Raw genomic sequence first — 18,157 nt, forward strand, 5'->3', positions numbered from 1 at the left:
ATGATTGTTATAATCTCACAGTTTGCATTATATTATAAATGTGAATAAAAAAAATGTTTGATTAATATGATTTTATTGTAATAGATTTAGTTAATATAATTAATACTGTCATCAAATAATTATAAAGAGTTTAAAAACATTATTTAATATTCAAATTTATTTCCATTTTATTCTATAACTAGCAGGGTTACCTCACTCCTAACGTCGCGCTATTAATGTTAGGTATAAATGTCCATAGCTCCAAGGAAAATTTAAAGAAAATGATATTGTAATGATATACACAAAAAATTAAAAGGTTGCGCGAGTTTGATTATTTTTCTGTGCACGTTAATAACATAATGTGTAATGATTTACAAATGTAATATAATAGTATGTATGTTTGTCAATTAAAACGAAATTACATATTAAAAATAAAGTGAGATTAATCAAAGTAAGTCGAGTTTATAACAATATTTTTACAAACATAATATATCACAAATTAAAAATTGTTATGTTCAATAATGGGCTCAGTTTAATATTTATGAAACAGGCATGGTAAGATACGTAGTAAGTACACAAGAATGGTGTATCTGATCAATATATTATTTAAGTTTTTAGTTAGCAATTATTTGATTCAGAACTTAATTGATCCTAACAATTCTGTGTTCATTATATTATGAATAAAATAATATTGTGATATTACTATAATATTGTATAATTTATATTACTAGGAAATTTAAGTGCGCTTCGCGCACTCCTTATCATGTCATAATTAACATTTAAATTTTGCTGCCTGCTTAGCGCCAACAGTTTGAAGCGTTTGTAGGTTATGTAATAAAATCGGTATTTCTGATTCGCGTTCCTTAATTCTTGTACCAGGCGACCGATTCTCAATTAAATTCTTCACAACAAAGCCCATCACTTTTTTAAGAGAGGATTTATTATACTATTATTTACTTTATTCGATTGATCATATTTCTTTTTATATCTGTAATTTTGTTTCAATCGAAATTATTATGTTACATACTATTATTGACATTCACTATAATATAGAATTAATCAAACTCGACTAACCGTCTACTTTTGTTGATGAAGTTAATATTTTTGAGACATTACATTATTTTTTAATCAAACTTATTAGAAGTATCTGAAATATGGTCTAGAAACAATATGTATGTTTTATAAACAGTTTTAATTACAAACAAAACACAGTTAATAGACTCGACATTGACAATTTTTGAATCATAATTGATTTTATGTGATCGAACTATATGAAAAATGTAGTTCGATTAATAAAAAAATTATATATATAATAAATATATATGGCCCTCATTATGTGAATTTTATAAAATTTATCGCCTGATAATCAGCTGATCATCATTAACATTTAATTTTATACAAACGCATTTTTGTAACTATCAGCTTTAATAAAAATATTCAGATGATATCACCTGATAATCAGCTGACGTTTTGGCATGATTATCAGCAGATTATCAGCTAATAATCAGCTGATTGTCATTTGCTTTTCTTCAGTAGGATGTGTACTAGTAGCTATAACTACTTTTATAAAATGTTGGCTGTATTGAATATATTCATATATACTCGACTGTAATTAATTCTCGTGGAACGTTTTTGAAATCGTGCTTTTGATTAGTTAGAATTTATCAATCTGGCAATCTGATTGGAGCATTTCAAATACTTTCCACAAGAATTAACTACCATTGAGTGTACTTCTAATATTTAACAGTATATTTAATAATGACACGTCAAATAATTACATATCATCACAATGATTTTATAAATTGCGAGCGAAGCTAGAAATTTTTGCTAGTATTATATTATTGTACGAGTTTTATAATTGGACAGCCGTCGCCCAATGGATAGTGTTAAAGCATGACGAAATAACGCGTTTTTTGGCCAATGGCTGCTGGAACTGTTGGCCAGATTTTGAAACTTGAACGTTTCTTGTCTGCGTTCAAAACAACATTAATTTTGATGTATTTAAATTATTTCTTAATAAAAAAAAATGTGGCAAAAAATAGTCATATCAGCTCCGGTCGACACGTACAAAAAAATGCGAAAAAACGTTTGCGCGTTTTAAGAATATGGTATGCATCAAGAGCTAAGCAGGCTTTTTTGATTTCGTATGATTGCAATACTCGTCTTCGGCTCGCTAACGGACTCGCCTTTGGCTCATGCTAGCACGTCTCGACTCGTACTACAATCTCCACGCTTTGTTTTTAAAACTCTACTTTAAACCTTGGGTACACAATATACTATTTTAGCTCGCCAGTCAAAATAGAGTCACTATAGTCCCGATTAATAGGTATGGAAATCGTTTATCTGTTACAAAAACTACCGACTATATGAATATCAAGTTATCAGACTAATTATTTTCTGAATAAATATTTGATTATTGAAAACAACTCTTTTTCTATGAACGATTGACTCTGTTATGCACGGAAAAATTAAAGAATCTTTTAAGAATAATTTTATCTATCAAAAGAAAAGTACAAATGCTTTTACACAATTATCTAACATTAAAAACAATTTAAGTATCGGAAATGCAGTTTAACAAGTTCAAATTGGCAACGGTTTTTTCCTTGATTAACGTGTCCATTTAAATATATTTTCAGCATTTAGCATAAAAAAAATATTGTTACCTGATCAATAGTTGCATCATGGAGTGCTTTAAAAAATTTTGCTACTGTTCCATGAGCTCGAACGTGCATTCTAAATGCAGGTGCCATGCATTTGCTTGCAAGTCGAATGGCTGAGAGGCATCTTGTACCATTAGGATTATTTTCTCTGAGCGTATCCAAAATATATTCGACATCATCATTAAATTCTTGAAATTCTCCACTTTCTTGTATTTGATGAGCTTTTTTTACATTTTTTACTACAGTATAAAACTAAAAACAGATATAAGTTTATGAATTATAGTAAATTGTATCTCTAATGAAAAATAATTAAGTTAAAGAATTAAAATAGTAAGGTGGAAAAAATTGTAAAGTACTGTCACATCTGATGCAACTTTATATCTATCTCTACCCATATTATAAAATCATATTGGTGAAACCCCCACCCTCTTATACGCAAAATAAGTAAAAAATGTTTTTTATGATACGTACATGTAAATATAGAATAAAAATTGAATTTCTTCAGCAGCAAGAGAAATTTTTTTGCTCATGCTGTGATCTATCTGATATATACACACACACGCGCACACAAACATCACGGGGATGTCGATACCCCTTATTTAACACGTTCCCTAGGTGGCGGATAGGGGAATGCCCAGTAGCCCGTAAAAGTCTCGACGACGTCTCGGAAGATAAAAAAGAAATAAGATATGCTTCGTGGACGAAACAGGCCAGAAGGAACCTCCAACAACAAACCAAATATGGACAGTGAGTTTAAAGTAATACTACCTTAAGCAGATAAGGCAACAAAGTCAAACCCCGCCGTCGGTACCGGTCAGATGAATGGAGGATCCAAGAAGTACCGCGCTATCGACACACTGGACATTAAGAATGCGTTCGACTCGGCTTACTGGAATAAGATACACGAGACAATACGAAAAAGGGGGACACTGAGTATGAAAGAAGAATGATAGCTGACCACCAGAAGGACAGAATATGTACGATACAGAAACCTATAAAGTTAAAGGAGGCGTCCTCCAAGGGTCAGTACTAGGCCCACCATAGTAAAACATTATGTACGACGCAGTACTAAGGCTAGAACTACCTAGAGGGGCAATGCTAAGAGGATTTGCGAATGACATTCCAACGGTAGTAGTAGCAAGAACAAAGACAAAGTCGCTGAAATTGCTAAGCAGGCAATTCGTATAGTTCATGACTGGCTAACGAAGACAGGTCTAAAGCTTACTAGCCATAACACAAAGGCTATCCATATATCTAGCAGAAAGAAAACGGAGACGATAACACTGACAGTGGATGGACACGAAATAGCAACCCAGCCGACCAGTAAGTAACTGGAAATGACCATTGACGCCAGACTAACGTTTAAGAAGCATCTCGAAAGGGTGATCAATACGACAGCAAAAGTCGGTGCTGCACTATCGCGACTAATGCTAAATGTTGGAGGACCAACGCAAGGCCGAAGATTACTCCTAGCCAGTGTAACTACATCAAATACGTTACACGGTGCCCCAATATGACCAAAGGAACGTAGGTGTCGGGGTTAAGTCTGTCCAGAAGATGACCGGACGATGCTGTACGAAGTAGACGACCGGAGATGCCGCAAGAATCAGACGGCTAGACGATGCAGAATAAAGAAGTCGAGTTTGATGCTGTACCCCTTATCACCTAGGTGTATGGGGAATGTATGAAAATGTCAAACTTGAATGAAGCCAACTAGGCTAACTAATGAGCCCCACGGGAGTATTGTTTGACGAAAGTTCCTGAGAAGTTCCGGAAAGCCACTTGTGTAGAGCTTGTTCTGCCTACGCCACATAACAAAACACACACACACACACGAACCGTGCGGGGATGCAGATAACCCGTATGTAGCGCGTCCCCTGGCTAGCGGATAGGACTATGCTCATTGACACATTGAGGACTCCTCAACGTGCCGGAGGATAGAGCAGAAATAAAATATGCGACGCTATGCCTCCCAACATAGGTGCGCAACACCTAGAGCCTCGCATGTACTAGGATTTTTCATTAATCGTAGGATTTAGCGCGATCGTCACGTTTACGAGAACGCTAGGGAGAGAGGAAAATGATCACACACAATGGTTATAGTTTATTGCACTTTGTATTTCGCCCAGCTCTTCCTTACAACGCGGTGGCCGTGATACCGCCCGCGCACAATGTAGCCACTCAGGGCTTATGCTGGCACTCTCACACACGAGCCGCGCTCGCGCAGTAGACGGCAGGCCTCAGGCTCAGGTCCAGGTCCAGTTCGCTGACGGCTGTCTCTCTCTCTCTCACACGCGCGCCTCCTCGCACTGCTCTCTCTCTCTCTCTCTCTCTCTCTCTCTCTCTCTCTCTCTCTCTCTCTCTTTCTCTCGCGTGCGTTGGCTAGACGCCTCACGCAGAAGACGTCTAGGTGTGCGCCCGCACTACACACCGACACTCTCATGTTCGCTCGCTCTCTCACACACGTACGCTTCCGCACACCGCACAGCCTATGCTCACTCTCGTCTCTCTCTCTCTCTCTCTCTCTCTCTCTCTCTTTCTCTCTCTCTCTCTCTCTCTCTCTCTCTCACTCACCCTCTTACTCGCTCGCTTCTCTCCTCAAGGATCCCAGTGGACAGACTCGAGTGCTTCCGTCGGCGCCTCCCTGACTCCTCGTGGACCTGGTGGCGGCTGGCTTTCTCGGCTCTCCCATGCCGATGTTGATGGCTGCTTTAGTCCTCTGGATGGTGGTGGCGGCCTAGCTGGCCTCCCTCCTCTCGTGCTGATTGCTGCTCGTCGAGATGGTCGCTGGCTCGTCCGGGCGTTGGCACTTCCTAGTGCCAACGCGCTGCACCTAGAACTTACACGCACTCTCGCACACTCTCGGGAGACTCTCCCAATCTCCTCTAGTCGTCGACCTACGGTTGACGAGCAAAGGAGAACGCGTTGAACATCGACGTGCTTCGTCGACAGTCGGGAGAGAACTCGCGGATTTCCCCCTCGTTCTCGCGCTCGTCAGGCCCGCACTTCTTGCTCACGCCTGATTGGCTCGCAGTCCGCGCGGATAACGAGCCACGCATCGGCGCCCGCTTATTGGCTCGCGACATGCGGTAGATCAATCAGCACGCACGCCGACGTTGACGGTTAGCTAACCCGTTCCTCGAACTAGAGAACAGGCCTGCGCCGACAACAACAAGCCGACTCGTTCGTTTCTTCCGCGTACTCAGGGCTTGGCCGCATCGACCGAGATTCCTCGTATCGACGCAGCTGCGACGTTTGCAACGTCGCAAATATGCTCCGTGGAACAATAAGGCTAGGAACACCAAACAGTGAACCAAATATAGATAGTGAGTTAAAAAAAATAACACTATTTCCAAGTGGGCAAGGCGACAAATCCAAACATCGTCGTCGGTTCCGATTAGGTAAAAGCCTTGGTAGCCGACGCTGGTTCCATAAATTGAAAGGAGGGGGAGGGGTGATATAAACTCACGAGGCGAATATAGAGGTTTTTACTTGGCCTCTAGTGAAACTATCGAGACGCCGTGTCACGGACGAGCACCAGGCTCTCCGTCGGCACATCCGGTGGTACCACCGACGATGCAGGCGCATCGTCAGCGAGGTAAGCCGCTACCTGAGAGCTTGCGCGTGCAGAAATGCAAGGTATGCATCTCCACCCGCGCGACCGCTCGCCGTCGACGAGTCGCATCGACGACAGAGCGGGCAGATCACCGGCAACCACCAAACTGGACGAAGCTCCCTTTTTGGGACTAATACACGAGCTTGTTCTCCACCTCTGCCATCTTCTTTTCTGCGACTCCAAGTGCTCTTTGGGAGCACCCACCCATTCCGTGACATCTGGCATCCCTACGTGGGACTCAGCACCAGCCAAGACAGCAGCTGAGTTTATGGCAACTTTCCACCGCAGCCGTCTGAAAATTACTCAGACAATTTCTAAAGAAATTGGAGGAAAGCAGCACGAAGCACCAAGATAGCCACCACAGAATACAACAGCGAAATGTCAAGGAGAATAGGGAACTCAGCCAACAAAATCAACGAGGTTGCCGAGGCTCGCGACAACCGTCGGAGCTAAAAAGATAACGCAAACGGAGGCCAATATCTACCGGCTAAAGCGTCAAGTCTTGACTACGAACCAAGTCTCAAATAATCCACAAAGTCCATCTGGGCCCACAAAGTCGATCTTCGGCCCTCAAAGTCCATCTGGGCCAACGCACAAGCAGCAAAACCGTCGGTGCGGACCAGCCGCCGACGAGCCAAGCAGCTCAGCAGCCGCTACAATCAGACAACTGGAGCCAGCACCAGCCTCCACGCGCAGCATAGTGATGGCGCGGACCAGCCGCCGACACGCGCGATTGCAGACGAAACCACCAGCCCAGCCAGCCGCCATGCGTAAGGCGACCGTTCTCTTAGTCACCGAAATGTAAGTCCCTTCTTGCTACTATCGCAGCTTGGCTCGGGTATTTGATATTTACGGGAGTGCCGTCAGTTATATTGCAAAACGTTTAACCGGTTCAACGCGTCGAATTCGTGCCTAGAAAAAGCACGCCGCGATCAATTTGTTTAAAATTAACACAAAGAAAAAACATGAATCAGCGCGAACTGCCAGACGGAGATCATTAAATCAGCATCCCGAAAATCTTTAACATATCCCCCGACGTATTTATGTCAACTGAGCAGAGCAAACGCAGAGATTTTCCCTTCGCTTCCCGAAAACGATTTTCAAGGATGCTCTTGGCTAACATAGCAAAAACTGAGAGGGATCTCTCAAACGACCTGCAATTTCAAAAGCAGTGATTAAGATAGAGAAATTAGTATGTAAATTCGACTGCATGAGTGCGCGTACGCTCCGAGAGGTGTTGTACAACGGAGTAATTACCGAAGAACAAAATTATCACGTGTTTTTAAAAGCTCTTGCTGAAGCAAAGCCTATTAAAGCTGCATATATTTCTGAGAGGCAAACGTCGCACGACTTAACCATGAGCGCCGAGCTCTGAGTCAGAGGTCGATACATACTCTGAGGCAAATTACGGGTGCGACATCATATCGGACAATGGATCCGGCAGCGAGAAAATCGTCGACAATTCGAAAATTAAGCTCCGCGGTAATTCGGAAATAACGCGCAGTGCAAAAAACGAGTCAGAGTTAGAATTAACTAGCCATGAGAGCTTCCACAATTATTTGAAAGAAAATAGGCGCTAAAAACGGCGATCGAATTTAACACGCGGCACTTGGAGAGCTCGTACGAAAATCGGACGGGAACTAAATACGCCAAACCTACAAAAGCAGCCGAGCCACTGCAATAAAGGTTACGGGAAAACTGAACCTACTGCGCCCGTTCTCGATTATGCACTAGTCGATAAAAATGTTTCAAAAAAATTTAAGCCCAATCACCGCGTTGTCAAACATAGCTGTTTAGACTTATTAGATTTCGGCAACAATTCGAGAAATAAAATCAGCAAAATCGCCGGCGGCATCAAGAGCTTGGTCCCGATGCTCAAAACTAATCGAATTGCTCACGCTAAAAAGAAAAAACACGTACAAGCTGATTTGAGCGGAATGAGCCGGGACAAGGCAATCCTTGATAATAACTATCCAGTTGATCAGAAATTACCGGACTCTTGCAACAGAGCAAACTTAATGGCAATTATCCTATTCAATGGCAATCCGAATATTTTAGAAAAATTAATCCAGCTCTGGTTCCGTTTAATATGGCTCGCAGCAATTTGCAGCGAAAAATACGATACGATGACTAGCTTGCGCTGCACGCGTCAAGGCTACACTGTAAAAGAACGCGGAACAGCCGGGTAAAATATCGACGGCTTAACATCCGTCTTCCGAAATAGACAGATTTGAGCGATCTAATTTATCAAGACGTCGCATAATTTAGGTTTAAGAAATTAAATAAAATAGAAGGTTAGAATAAATAAATAAATATATATATATATATATATATATATATATATAATAATTACATCAAATAATATCATTACTAAGTAAAAACGAAAAACCAACCTAAAACGTTTGTAAATCATATGACTTAAAAATAACCACGATGAATTCGCGGCACAAGATTTGATTTTTTTAAAGATACTGAGACGAGTCATATTTTGCTCAATTCTTTAATTCACAAAAGACTTATAGCTCGCTCAAATTTAGTAAAAGAAAATAATAAAAGAACCGCTACGTGTTAAACAACAACTAATTTTGTCGAGCAAAGCTAAATAATCAAAATTTTTTAATGCAAAATAGTAATTCTTCTAGTAAATTAAAGCGTTTCAAAATCTGCGAACCCCAGCTTCATTCGTTTTTTACTGTTTTTTTTACGCGGCACCGGGCGTGCCGCTTAGAGAATACAACATAGAACAAAATTTAGAACAATTGACAAAAAAATAACAGTAAAAGAAAGACGAATAGCAATAAACTAATTAACAAATTAAATATGTATTCACGTAAAAATTAAGCGAAAAAGACGCGACCGACGAGCACGTGAAACATAATATCACATAGACACACTCTCCGTACATACCGGGTGTCCTGAATCAATTGAGATTCGACATTGCCATTAGGAAAATAATTGATCCTATTGTTTTCTACCCTACTTCATTCTATTTCATTTTTAATTGTTTTCTTAACTACCATTTTTATAAGTTTAATAAAATAAGCTTATAATTTACAACGCTGATGCTGAGATGCGAAAATCGAGAAACGAAGTGAAAACGTATACATCAAAGAAGTAAACGATTAAATCAATAGAACACAGTTAACTTTGAAATAAAACATAATAATTGTATCGCAAATACTGTTATTTCAATTTATCTTTAGTAAAATAATAACATGAAAATCGAGAAACGAAGTGAAAACGTATACATCGAAGAAGTAAACGATTAAATCAATAGAACACAGTTAACTTTGAAATAAAACATAATAATTGTATCGCAAATGCTATAATTTAAATTTATTTTTAGTTAAATAAAAACAATGTTTCGCGTGCACAGGCTCAGACGATAAACCAAAGTAAATGAGTCGCTGGTATACATAGCAATACGCTCAAACGATATAAAAATAACTATGACAATTCAACGAGTTGTCTATACACAACCGCACGAAAGCAGATACTTCATTTCTTTATCTAAGCCGGTACAGCAGCACTTTACGATTAAAATTAACACGAAAAAATCGAATAGCACGAACATTACTACGGAAGCGGGGAGAAAAACTAAAGTCTAGGGTCACCCCCTAGATCAAGCGCAAAGGTTATGCGTAGATAGAAAGACAGAAGTAGGGAGAAAATTAAAGGCTAGGGTCACCCCCTAGATATTTCGAGCTGAGCCTGTGTCGAATCAGTGAAATCCACACGACAACAAGCCAAATCATACTAGAGCAAAAATCTCTATTTTTCAAACCCAACAGGGTTCACTTCGACTTCTCCCAACGCTTGCCCGGAGCCTATAGAGCACCTTGGGGTCCTGTCGAAAATCGAGCCTAGAAAACTCGAACAGTGACCAGCATATAGGGAGCTAGAAAGGCGCTGAGGCCCATCATTTATTAAATATGAAGCCCATGAAGAACCGAAATCATAAGGAGCCATATGAGCTCTGAGACTTGCAAAGTGCCATCTTACTAGAGCAACAAGCCACCATTTTTTATAAACCAAGCAACAACGTGTATTAATTTTTTTTAATCGGTCATACATCCGACGTAGCGAACATGTAACCAAGCGACACGCGCAAAAGAAGAAAAAACAATCGATTCTAAAAATAAAAAGGAAAAACGCATACTTATATTACATAAACGATTAAAAGAGTTTAAATGTTCCACGATTTACGTAAATTCAAAAACAAAAGGAAAATTTTTCGCGAGAAGAGACCATTACTCATAAGCAGAAGAAATTACGTCAAAACGCAAGATCAAACCGTACTTCGTAGCACCCCGCTTCGTTCTCTACCAATAACGCGAAATCAAATCATCGCAAAAAGCAGAAAGAAAAGCCAAGCTGCAAGTAGCGGGACAAGGGCCTTGCTCAGCGTTAGGATTAATCATAATTACTATTAGTATAATCATAATACTATAAATACATCTATACTTTCATATATTTTCATTTTATAATATAGAGCTTACACAATTCTAAGAAGGTAAGCTTGAAATTGGCAAAGCCATTACCTTTCATATATTAAACTCGAAGCACTGTAGTTTGTGGTACATCATTTTGGTATTTCTATGCGATAAAGCATAATATAAGTAATCGCATATATTGTTGGAATAACTAAGAAGCAAAATTGAAATAAGTCTTTGTATTATTTTGATGCAACAAATTCAAGACTACAATCCATAGGAAAGCGTCTCTTTTTGTAATTTACAGTGTTAAAAGCCACAAGCGACATTCTCAATATGACATTTTTATAATCCTCAAAATGGCAAAGTGATTTTCATCAATGAAATTAATAATTATGTATATTTAATTTTAAGAAATATTTGTATGTCGGAGCTCTGGTCCCCCTGAAAAATGTACAGCAGCAGCGGCTGCTAATCACAACATCCGCGACACAATACGTACACACACATACACCGAAATTCAGATTTACACATAAAATATATATATATATATATATAATAGCACTATAGTAAATCGGAAATTGGAGAAGAATCCAATGCGCGAACCTCTCTCATGTGGGGTCACCCCCACTGGCACCCGGAACAAAAGAAATTTAAAAAAGAGACAATTTTCTTTCAAATTCAATCACGCACACTCACTCTTACAAACACAAACTCACACAAGCACTCCCAGGTGCGGCAATCGGTATTTGTTTTTTTTTCTGGGCGACGAGGACGTCGACGAGTCGCATCGACGACAGAGCGGGCAGATCACCGGCGACCACCAAACTGGACGAAGCTCCCTTTTTGGGACTAATACACGAGCTTGTTCTCCACCTCTGCCATCTTCTTTTCTGCGCCTCCAAGTGCTCTCTGGGAGCACCCACCCATTCCGTGACTGACGATATTCTAAAAGAATGAAAGTGGACCCAAACTTAAAGGTACTCGGAGATAATGTCAATTAAATACGTAAAACGGCAGCAGGAGAGCGTCTTTTAAAACTGCGACGGACAAAAGAATTCAGGACCCAGGAGTTCCAAAAAGCGGTTAAGGTTGTCCTGAACGTAGGGGCTACAATCAAATCGCTTTAGCAAGATGTTGCCCTCGAAGTAAAAGACCTGAACATGCTCACCTCTTAACAGAACGTTTTAGATGCTCTGCAAAGAGAGTTTGCAATTGAAAAAGTAGACGAGGCAGCCGTGAAGTCTACGGAAGACCTATGGAGATACGCAGACCGCCATCGTGCGACTTCCTATTCGGATGGCCCAAAAAACAATAGCACGATAAAAGCTTAGAGTTGGCTGGGTCAATTACCTACTGAAAAAAATCACGTGATAACCACGTGAAAATCATGTGACATTTTTTATTAATTTCTCTCGTGGTTATCGTGACTCGACTATATCGTGATTTATAATAAAATTTAGAAATATTATGTAAAACGTTAAAACAATATTTATAAATTAAGAAAATGGATAATTAGCAATGAATAAGGATCAAAATAAAAAAGAAAAAAAATTCTCTGATCGAGAAACGAACCCAGAACCTTAGCGTGGAAATCCATTCTACCATTTAAGCTATTAGCTTCCTTTGACAGTTAATGTATAAAAACTATTCACATATATCGAGATATAATTTTTTTTTCAAGGATTCTAGTTAAAATTGATTCTCTTAAGTTTTTTACTAGAATCTCGAAAAATATATATCTTTATGTATAAGAATATCTATTATACATTAACTATCAAAGAAAGCAAATGGCTCAGATGGTTGAGCAATGGATTTCCAAGCCAAGGTTCTGGGTTTAAATCTCGATCAGAGAAAATTCTTTCTTTTTTAATTAGATCTTCATTTATTGTTAATCATCCATTTTCTTAATTTATAAATATTATTTTAACATTTTTAATGATATTTTTAATAATAAATTTTATAATAAATCACGCGATATTCACGCAATTATCACGTGATAATTACGTGAGAAATTGGTCGAAAATCTCACGTGATTTTCACGTGGTAATCACGTGAATTTTTCAGTAGGGTTACAGGATTAGGCAGATAAAGCAAGGAATGCAGACATTCAGATGCTACATATATCTGGAATTTTGACATATAGCTATATCATGCCAAGAGAAACAGGACAGAAATAAGGGCTGTTTTAATTGCGGTCCGGCAGGGCATGCAGTAAAAAGCTGCCCTAATGAACCGAGCTGTTTCTTTTGTCGCGAAAAAGACTAAGTTGTAAAAATCGATCATGCTGCGGTAGATACAGTTTCCCAGTCTACCAAGCAGCATTGAAAGTGAGGAAAATAAGGATATGAGGAAAGTACAGCTTAACTTAAATTATTGCGAGACAGCTTAGAATCTTCTTAGCCAATGTTTCCGAGAACAGAAGATTGATATTGCCACCATCAGCGGTCAGCACAAATACCTGGACGAGCTATCATGGGGAATATATATATATATATATATATATATATATATTCCAGCTGTACGCGCCACTGAGCGCACCAATCGGGCAGTAAACGCAATTTCTGAACCAGCTAGTGCAAGACGCTTTTAATTAGAAACCGGCAGTCACAGATGGCAACTTAAATGAATAGGCTATCGATTGAGGAAGTCAGAAAACCAACCAAAGGGGAAGTGTGCTGCTACAAGCATTTGCACTACCGGATATGGCGCTAGTAAATCAGGTCAATGTAGCAACTTTCATAGATCTAACTTTCGTTTGCAGCTGTTTAGTAGGACGGGAAAACTTATGGGCCGTATAAACTTTATTTTATGCATCTAACGATTATGAAAATAATTTAGGAGACACAAATTCCTTTGGTTTGGTTATAGGAGTATCGAATGCATAATCAATAAGAAGAAAGTCATGGCCATTTATAAAACGTGCTTTATACTTTTCATATGATTTCAGCTTTGTTTCTGAATTAATGAGAAGGCAAGAATCAATATTCAGTCTCTTTTATATGCCTAATTTGCGGAGCTTCAATGGCGGAGTAAGATAGGCCGTCACGAATATAGCAGGCAGTTCCACCACCGCTTATATAACGCAGCGGCGCAGCATTTGAGTTTACACGTTTATTGATTGTTTCCAGGCCTCCTTCATTGCAAACGAGGTTATAGCCATTTATAAGATTCAAGTAGTACATTAAGTAAATGTTTTGCTTACTCCTAAGAGGAAGCTTTGTAATAGAAAAATTTCAGTTTCGCTGAAACTTCGTAGAAACGCATTTGGAGGTATTTGGAGTACAAATCATGCGTTTTTAGAAAATATCCGTGCGGATGGCTGTGTGTGCGTGTATGTACGTATGCCATCATAATTCTGAAACGACGCGATCAATCGTGATAAAATTTGGCATGCATGTTTTCTGATTCTGAATTCGGGAATTTTTTTTATGATTCTGATCATTTTATGGCCATATTCTAGTCATTTTATTTTTGAAAAAAATTTTTTGCTTTTTTTTGTAATATGATCTATACATTATACTTTTTCTAGCAAGATTTTCCAGATTAACCGTTCCGTTTAATTTTTATGATAAAAAAGGTGATTTTTCCGAAAAATTTAATATCTCCAAAACTAAATCGTCAAACGTTTTGAAAAAATTTATGACAATAAAAAACGCTTATATCTATTTGCTGTGGAAATTTTAAACTATTTTGATGACTAGTTTTCAAGCTAAAAATCTAAAACTAAAAAAATGGGTTTTCTATGTCGTACGATTACAGGAGTAAAAATGCTTTAATTTAGTTGAAATTTTGGGAAAATATTGCAGTTTATAAAACCGTTTAGTTCAAAAGATATCAGGATTTAAATTCTTTGTCTCTCATCCTGTATACCCTGTATAACTAAAAATTACCATTTCTGTTAAACGTTATAACTCTCTAACTAAAGTTCAGAACGTTTTAAGACAATTTAAACCTGCCAACAAGTCGAGACCTTCGAGTTCAGCAAAAAAAGATACAAACTCCAGCAGCGGAAGGAACCTCTAAGGTCAGGAATAGATTGAATGATATCAATATTCTATTTCCTGCGCTCGCGGAACTTTTGATTTGCAACCAATGCCATGACAAAGTTCAACTTGGTGAATCCGAAGCTCAAGGATTAGGATTCAAGATTGTAGTAGAGTGCATTGAGTGTGGTCAGCTGGCAGCTATCAACTTATGCAGAAAAGTTGGCGTCAATAACCATGCTTGGAAAAACTACGAAAGAGCAGTGGTTACACTTCGTGCTCTTGAACTTGGACACGCTGGTCTATCAACATTTTGTGGGTTGATCGACTGCTTAAAACCCATGGCTCAGTCTGCATATGATTCAATCAACGAACAATTCCGTGGAGTGTGTGAAAAAGTGGTCAAGGACTCCGCGAAAACTGCAGTGATGGAAGAAAAAGCAGCTACAGAGATTGGAGCTCATGATTAAACATTTCGACATTTGGAGGTTAGACTGGTAATTTTCTACAGTTTCATCTTGAAGATTCAACACAGTGACGAAAAGAAAAGATAAGTATAAAGTGTTATCATTACACCGGCACACAAAATAAAAAAAGTTGTCTGCGCGAGAAATCAGACCTATCTATCTTTATGTTTTTCGGGTCGCTGAATTCGAATATAAGGTCAGTTAGGCCCCATCACGTCAGGGTCAAGGTCAGTTGGAGGTCAAATTAAGAAGAAAAGGTTTTAAAAAATTAAAATGCCATACATTTATGTTTTTTCGGTCGCTGAATCCGAATCCGGGGTCAGTTTTATCCGATCACGACAGGTTCAAGGTCAGTTCGAGGTCAAATTGGGAAGTAACGGTTAAAAAAATTAAAATGCCATATATGTATGTTTATTTAGTCGCTGAATCCAAATCCGGAATCAGTTTGGCCCCATCACGTCAGGGTCAAGGTCAGTTCAAGGTCAAACTGAGAAGAAACAGTTTAAACCGATTAAAATGTCATATCAAAACTTTCTAAAAATGGAAAAAGATACTGAAAAATTGTAAAAAATCTTATTTAATCACATAATATCTTCCTTGTGTACAGAGAAAAGTTGCTTTCGTTTATATATTTTTCTTGTTTTGCTTTTTTTCCACTAGCTTAGTAACTCTCGATGTCTTTCTTTACTCCTTTTTTCTCTTGTAACGAACTCTTTTTACTTCAAATGACCTATGCAATGGGTTTCTTTTTCTCTTTTTGTTATTTGTTTTAATGTATCTCTTCAGTGTCCAGCAAAAATCTGCCATCATGTTGACATTCCATCTGCCTTGGTATCGATTCTCCATTACACTTATATCTTGATGAAATCGTTCTCCCTGTTCTTCACTGACATCTCCTAGATTAAGAGGGAAGTAATCAAGATGGGAATGTAAGAAATGCATTTTATAAATCATCAAGCAACCCAAATTTTTGAATCATTCACAATCTTTGAATCAATCAAACAATCAAACAATTTTTGAAATCATTCACATGAATGTAATAAAAGTTGTAATTTGTTTTGTTTTGTGTGTGGAGAATATGTATTAGAAAAAAACATGAGGTCTTATCTGAAAAGTTTAAGTTGATTTACAGTGAATGCTTTGGTATTGAAGTAGCCAATCAAAATGTAAACTGGGTGCCACAAAAAGTTTGCAGTAGATGTTATACAATGGTAACACGCCGGGAAAGAGATAAAACAGAAAGAAACTTGAAATTTACAAAACCAATGATATGGTCTTCTCCAACGTGTCAAAATGACTGCTATTTTTGTATGACTAATACGAAAGGTTTTAACACGGCTACTAAATCTAAAATTGTATACGCAGACGTTTCTTCAGTAGTGAAACCTGTGAGAATAGAAGTGAGGGATAAAACTGTTAGTATCGAACCCATGGATGTGGACCGCTCAGGCGAAGTAGAAGAAATGCAAGTTGATGAGTCCTGTGACGAAGAAGGTTCTGAGGTTGAAGAAGAATCTGACGAAGAAGGTTCTGAGGTTGAAGAAGAATCTGACGAAGAATCCTCAAACGAAGAATACCTGCCAGCTAGTACAAGAAAAGCTCCAGAAACCTTTAACCAAGAAGAGTTAAGTCATCTTATTCGAAATTTAGGATTACCTAAAGATGGAGGAGAATATCTAGCGTCAGTTCTTAAAATGAAAAATCTGTTAGCAAAAGGAACAACGGCTTCTTTTTATCGAGATAGAGAAAAAGAATTTAGGATTTTTTTTACGAACGATGAAGAGAATTCGTTGGTATATTGTATAGATGTTAAAGGTTTAGTCGATGCAATAAAACCGAATACGTATAAAGACGAGGAATGGAGACTTTTTGTTGATTCGTCAAAACGAAGTCTGAAAGCTGTTCTGCTTCATAACGGAAACAGGTTTGCATCCATTCCCATAGCTCACTCGACTAAGCTGAAAGAGACTTATGAAAATTTAGAAATTGTATTGGAAAAAATAAAGTACTTGGAACATCAATGGAAAATTTGTGGTGATCTTAGGACAACAATCAGGTTTTACTAAAAATCCCTGCTTCTTGTGTTTATGGGATAGTAGAGACAGGGTAAATCACTACGTTAAGAAAGTATGGCCAACTAGAACACATTTTGAACCAGGATCGAGGAACATTATACGTACGCCATTGATTGACCCATCAAACTATCTGCTACCACCACTTCATATCAAACTTGGCCTCATGAAGCAGTTCGTCAAAGCTCTGGATAAAGATGGCGATTGTTTCCAGTATTTGGGAGAAAAGTTTCCCGCAATAAGTGAAGCTAAATTAAAAGAAGGTATTTTTGATGGTCCTCAAATTCGTACTCTATTTGAAGACGAAACATTTATCACAAAAATAAACGACACAGAAAAAGCTGCATGGCAAAGTTTTAAAACTGTTGGTGAAAACTTTTTAGGAAATAAAAAGAGTGAGAACTATCAGGAACTAGTTGAACAAATGTTGGAGAATTTCAAAAATTTGGGTTGCTTGATGATTTATAAAATGCATTTCTTACATTCCCATCTTGATTACTTCCCTCTTAATCTAGGAGATGTCAGTGAAGAACAGGGAGAACGATTTCATCAAGATATAAGTGTAATGGAGAATCGATACCAAGGAAGATGGAATGTCAACATGATGGCAGATTTTTGCTGGACACTGAAGAGAGACATTAAAACAAATAACAAAAAGAGAAAAAGAAACTCATTGCATAGGTCATTTGAAGTAAAAAGAGTTCGTTACAAGAGAAAAAAGGAGTAAAGAAAGACATCGAGAGTTACTAAGCTAGTGGAAAAAAAGCAAAATAAGAAAAATATATAAACGAAAGCAACTTTTCTTTGTACACAAGGAAGATATTATGTGATTAAATAAGATTTTTTACAATTTTTCAGTATCTTTTTCCATTTTTGGAAAGTTTTGATATGACATTGTAATCGGTTTAAACTGTTTCTTCTCAGTTTGACCTTGAACTGACCTT

General features: G+C 38.1%; 1 protein-coding gene across 1 annotated transcript in view; it reads right to left on the reverse strand.

Annotated features, from left to right (window-relative positions):
* Positions 1-18,157, reverse strand: part of LOC100117088 (protein wings apart-like) — a 270,210-nt gene that overhangs the window by 194,930 nt on the left and 57,123 nt on the right. Inside the window, exon 3 of the mRNA XM_031930082.2 lies at positions 2,643-2,891. Coding sequence (XP_031785942.1) covers positions 2,643-2,891 — 249 coding nt within the window. The remainder of the gene's footprint in view (positions 1-2,642; positions 2,892-18,157) is intronic.

The sequence above is a fragment of the Nasonia vitripennis genome (assembly GCF_009193385.2).
Source record: "Nasonia vitripennis strain AsymCx chromosome 4 unlocalized genomic scaffold, Nvit_psr_1.1 chr4_random0008, whole genome shotgun sequence".
In the NCBI taxonomy this organism is placed as follows: Eukaryota; Metazoa; Arthropoda; class Insecta; order Hymenoptera; family Pteromalidae; genus Nasonia; species Nasonia vitripennis.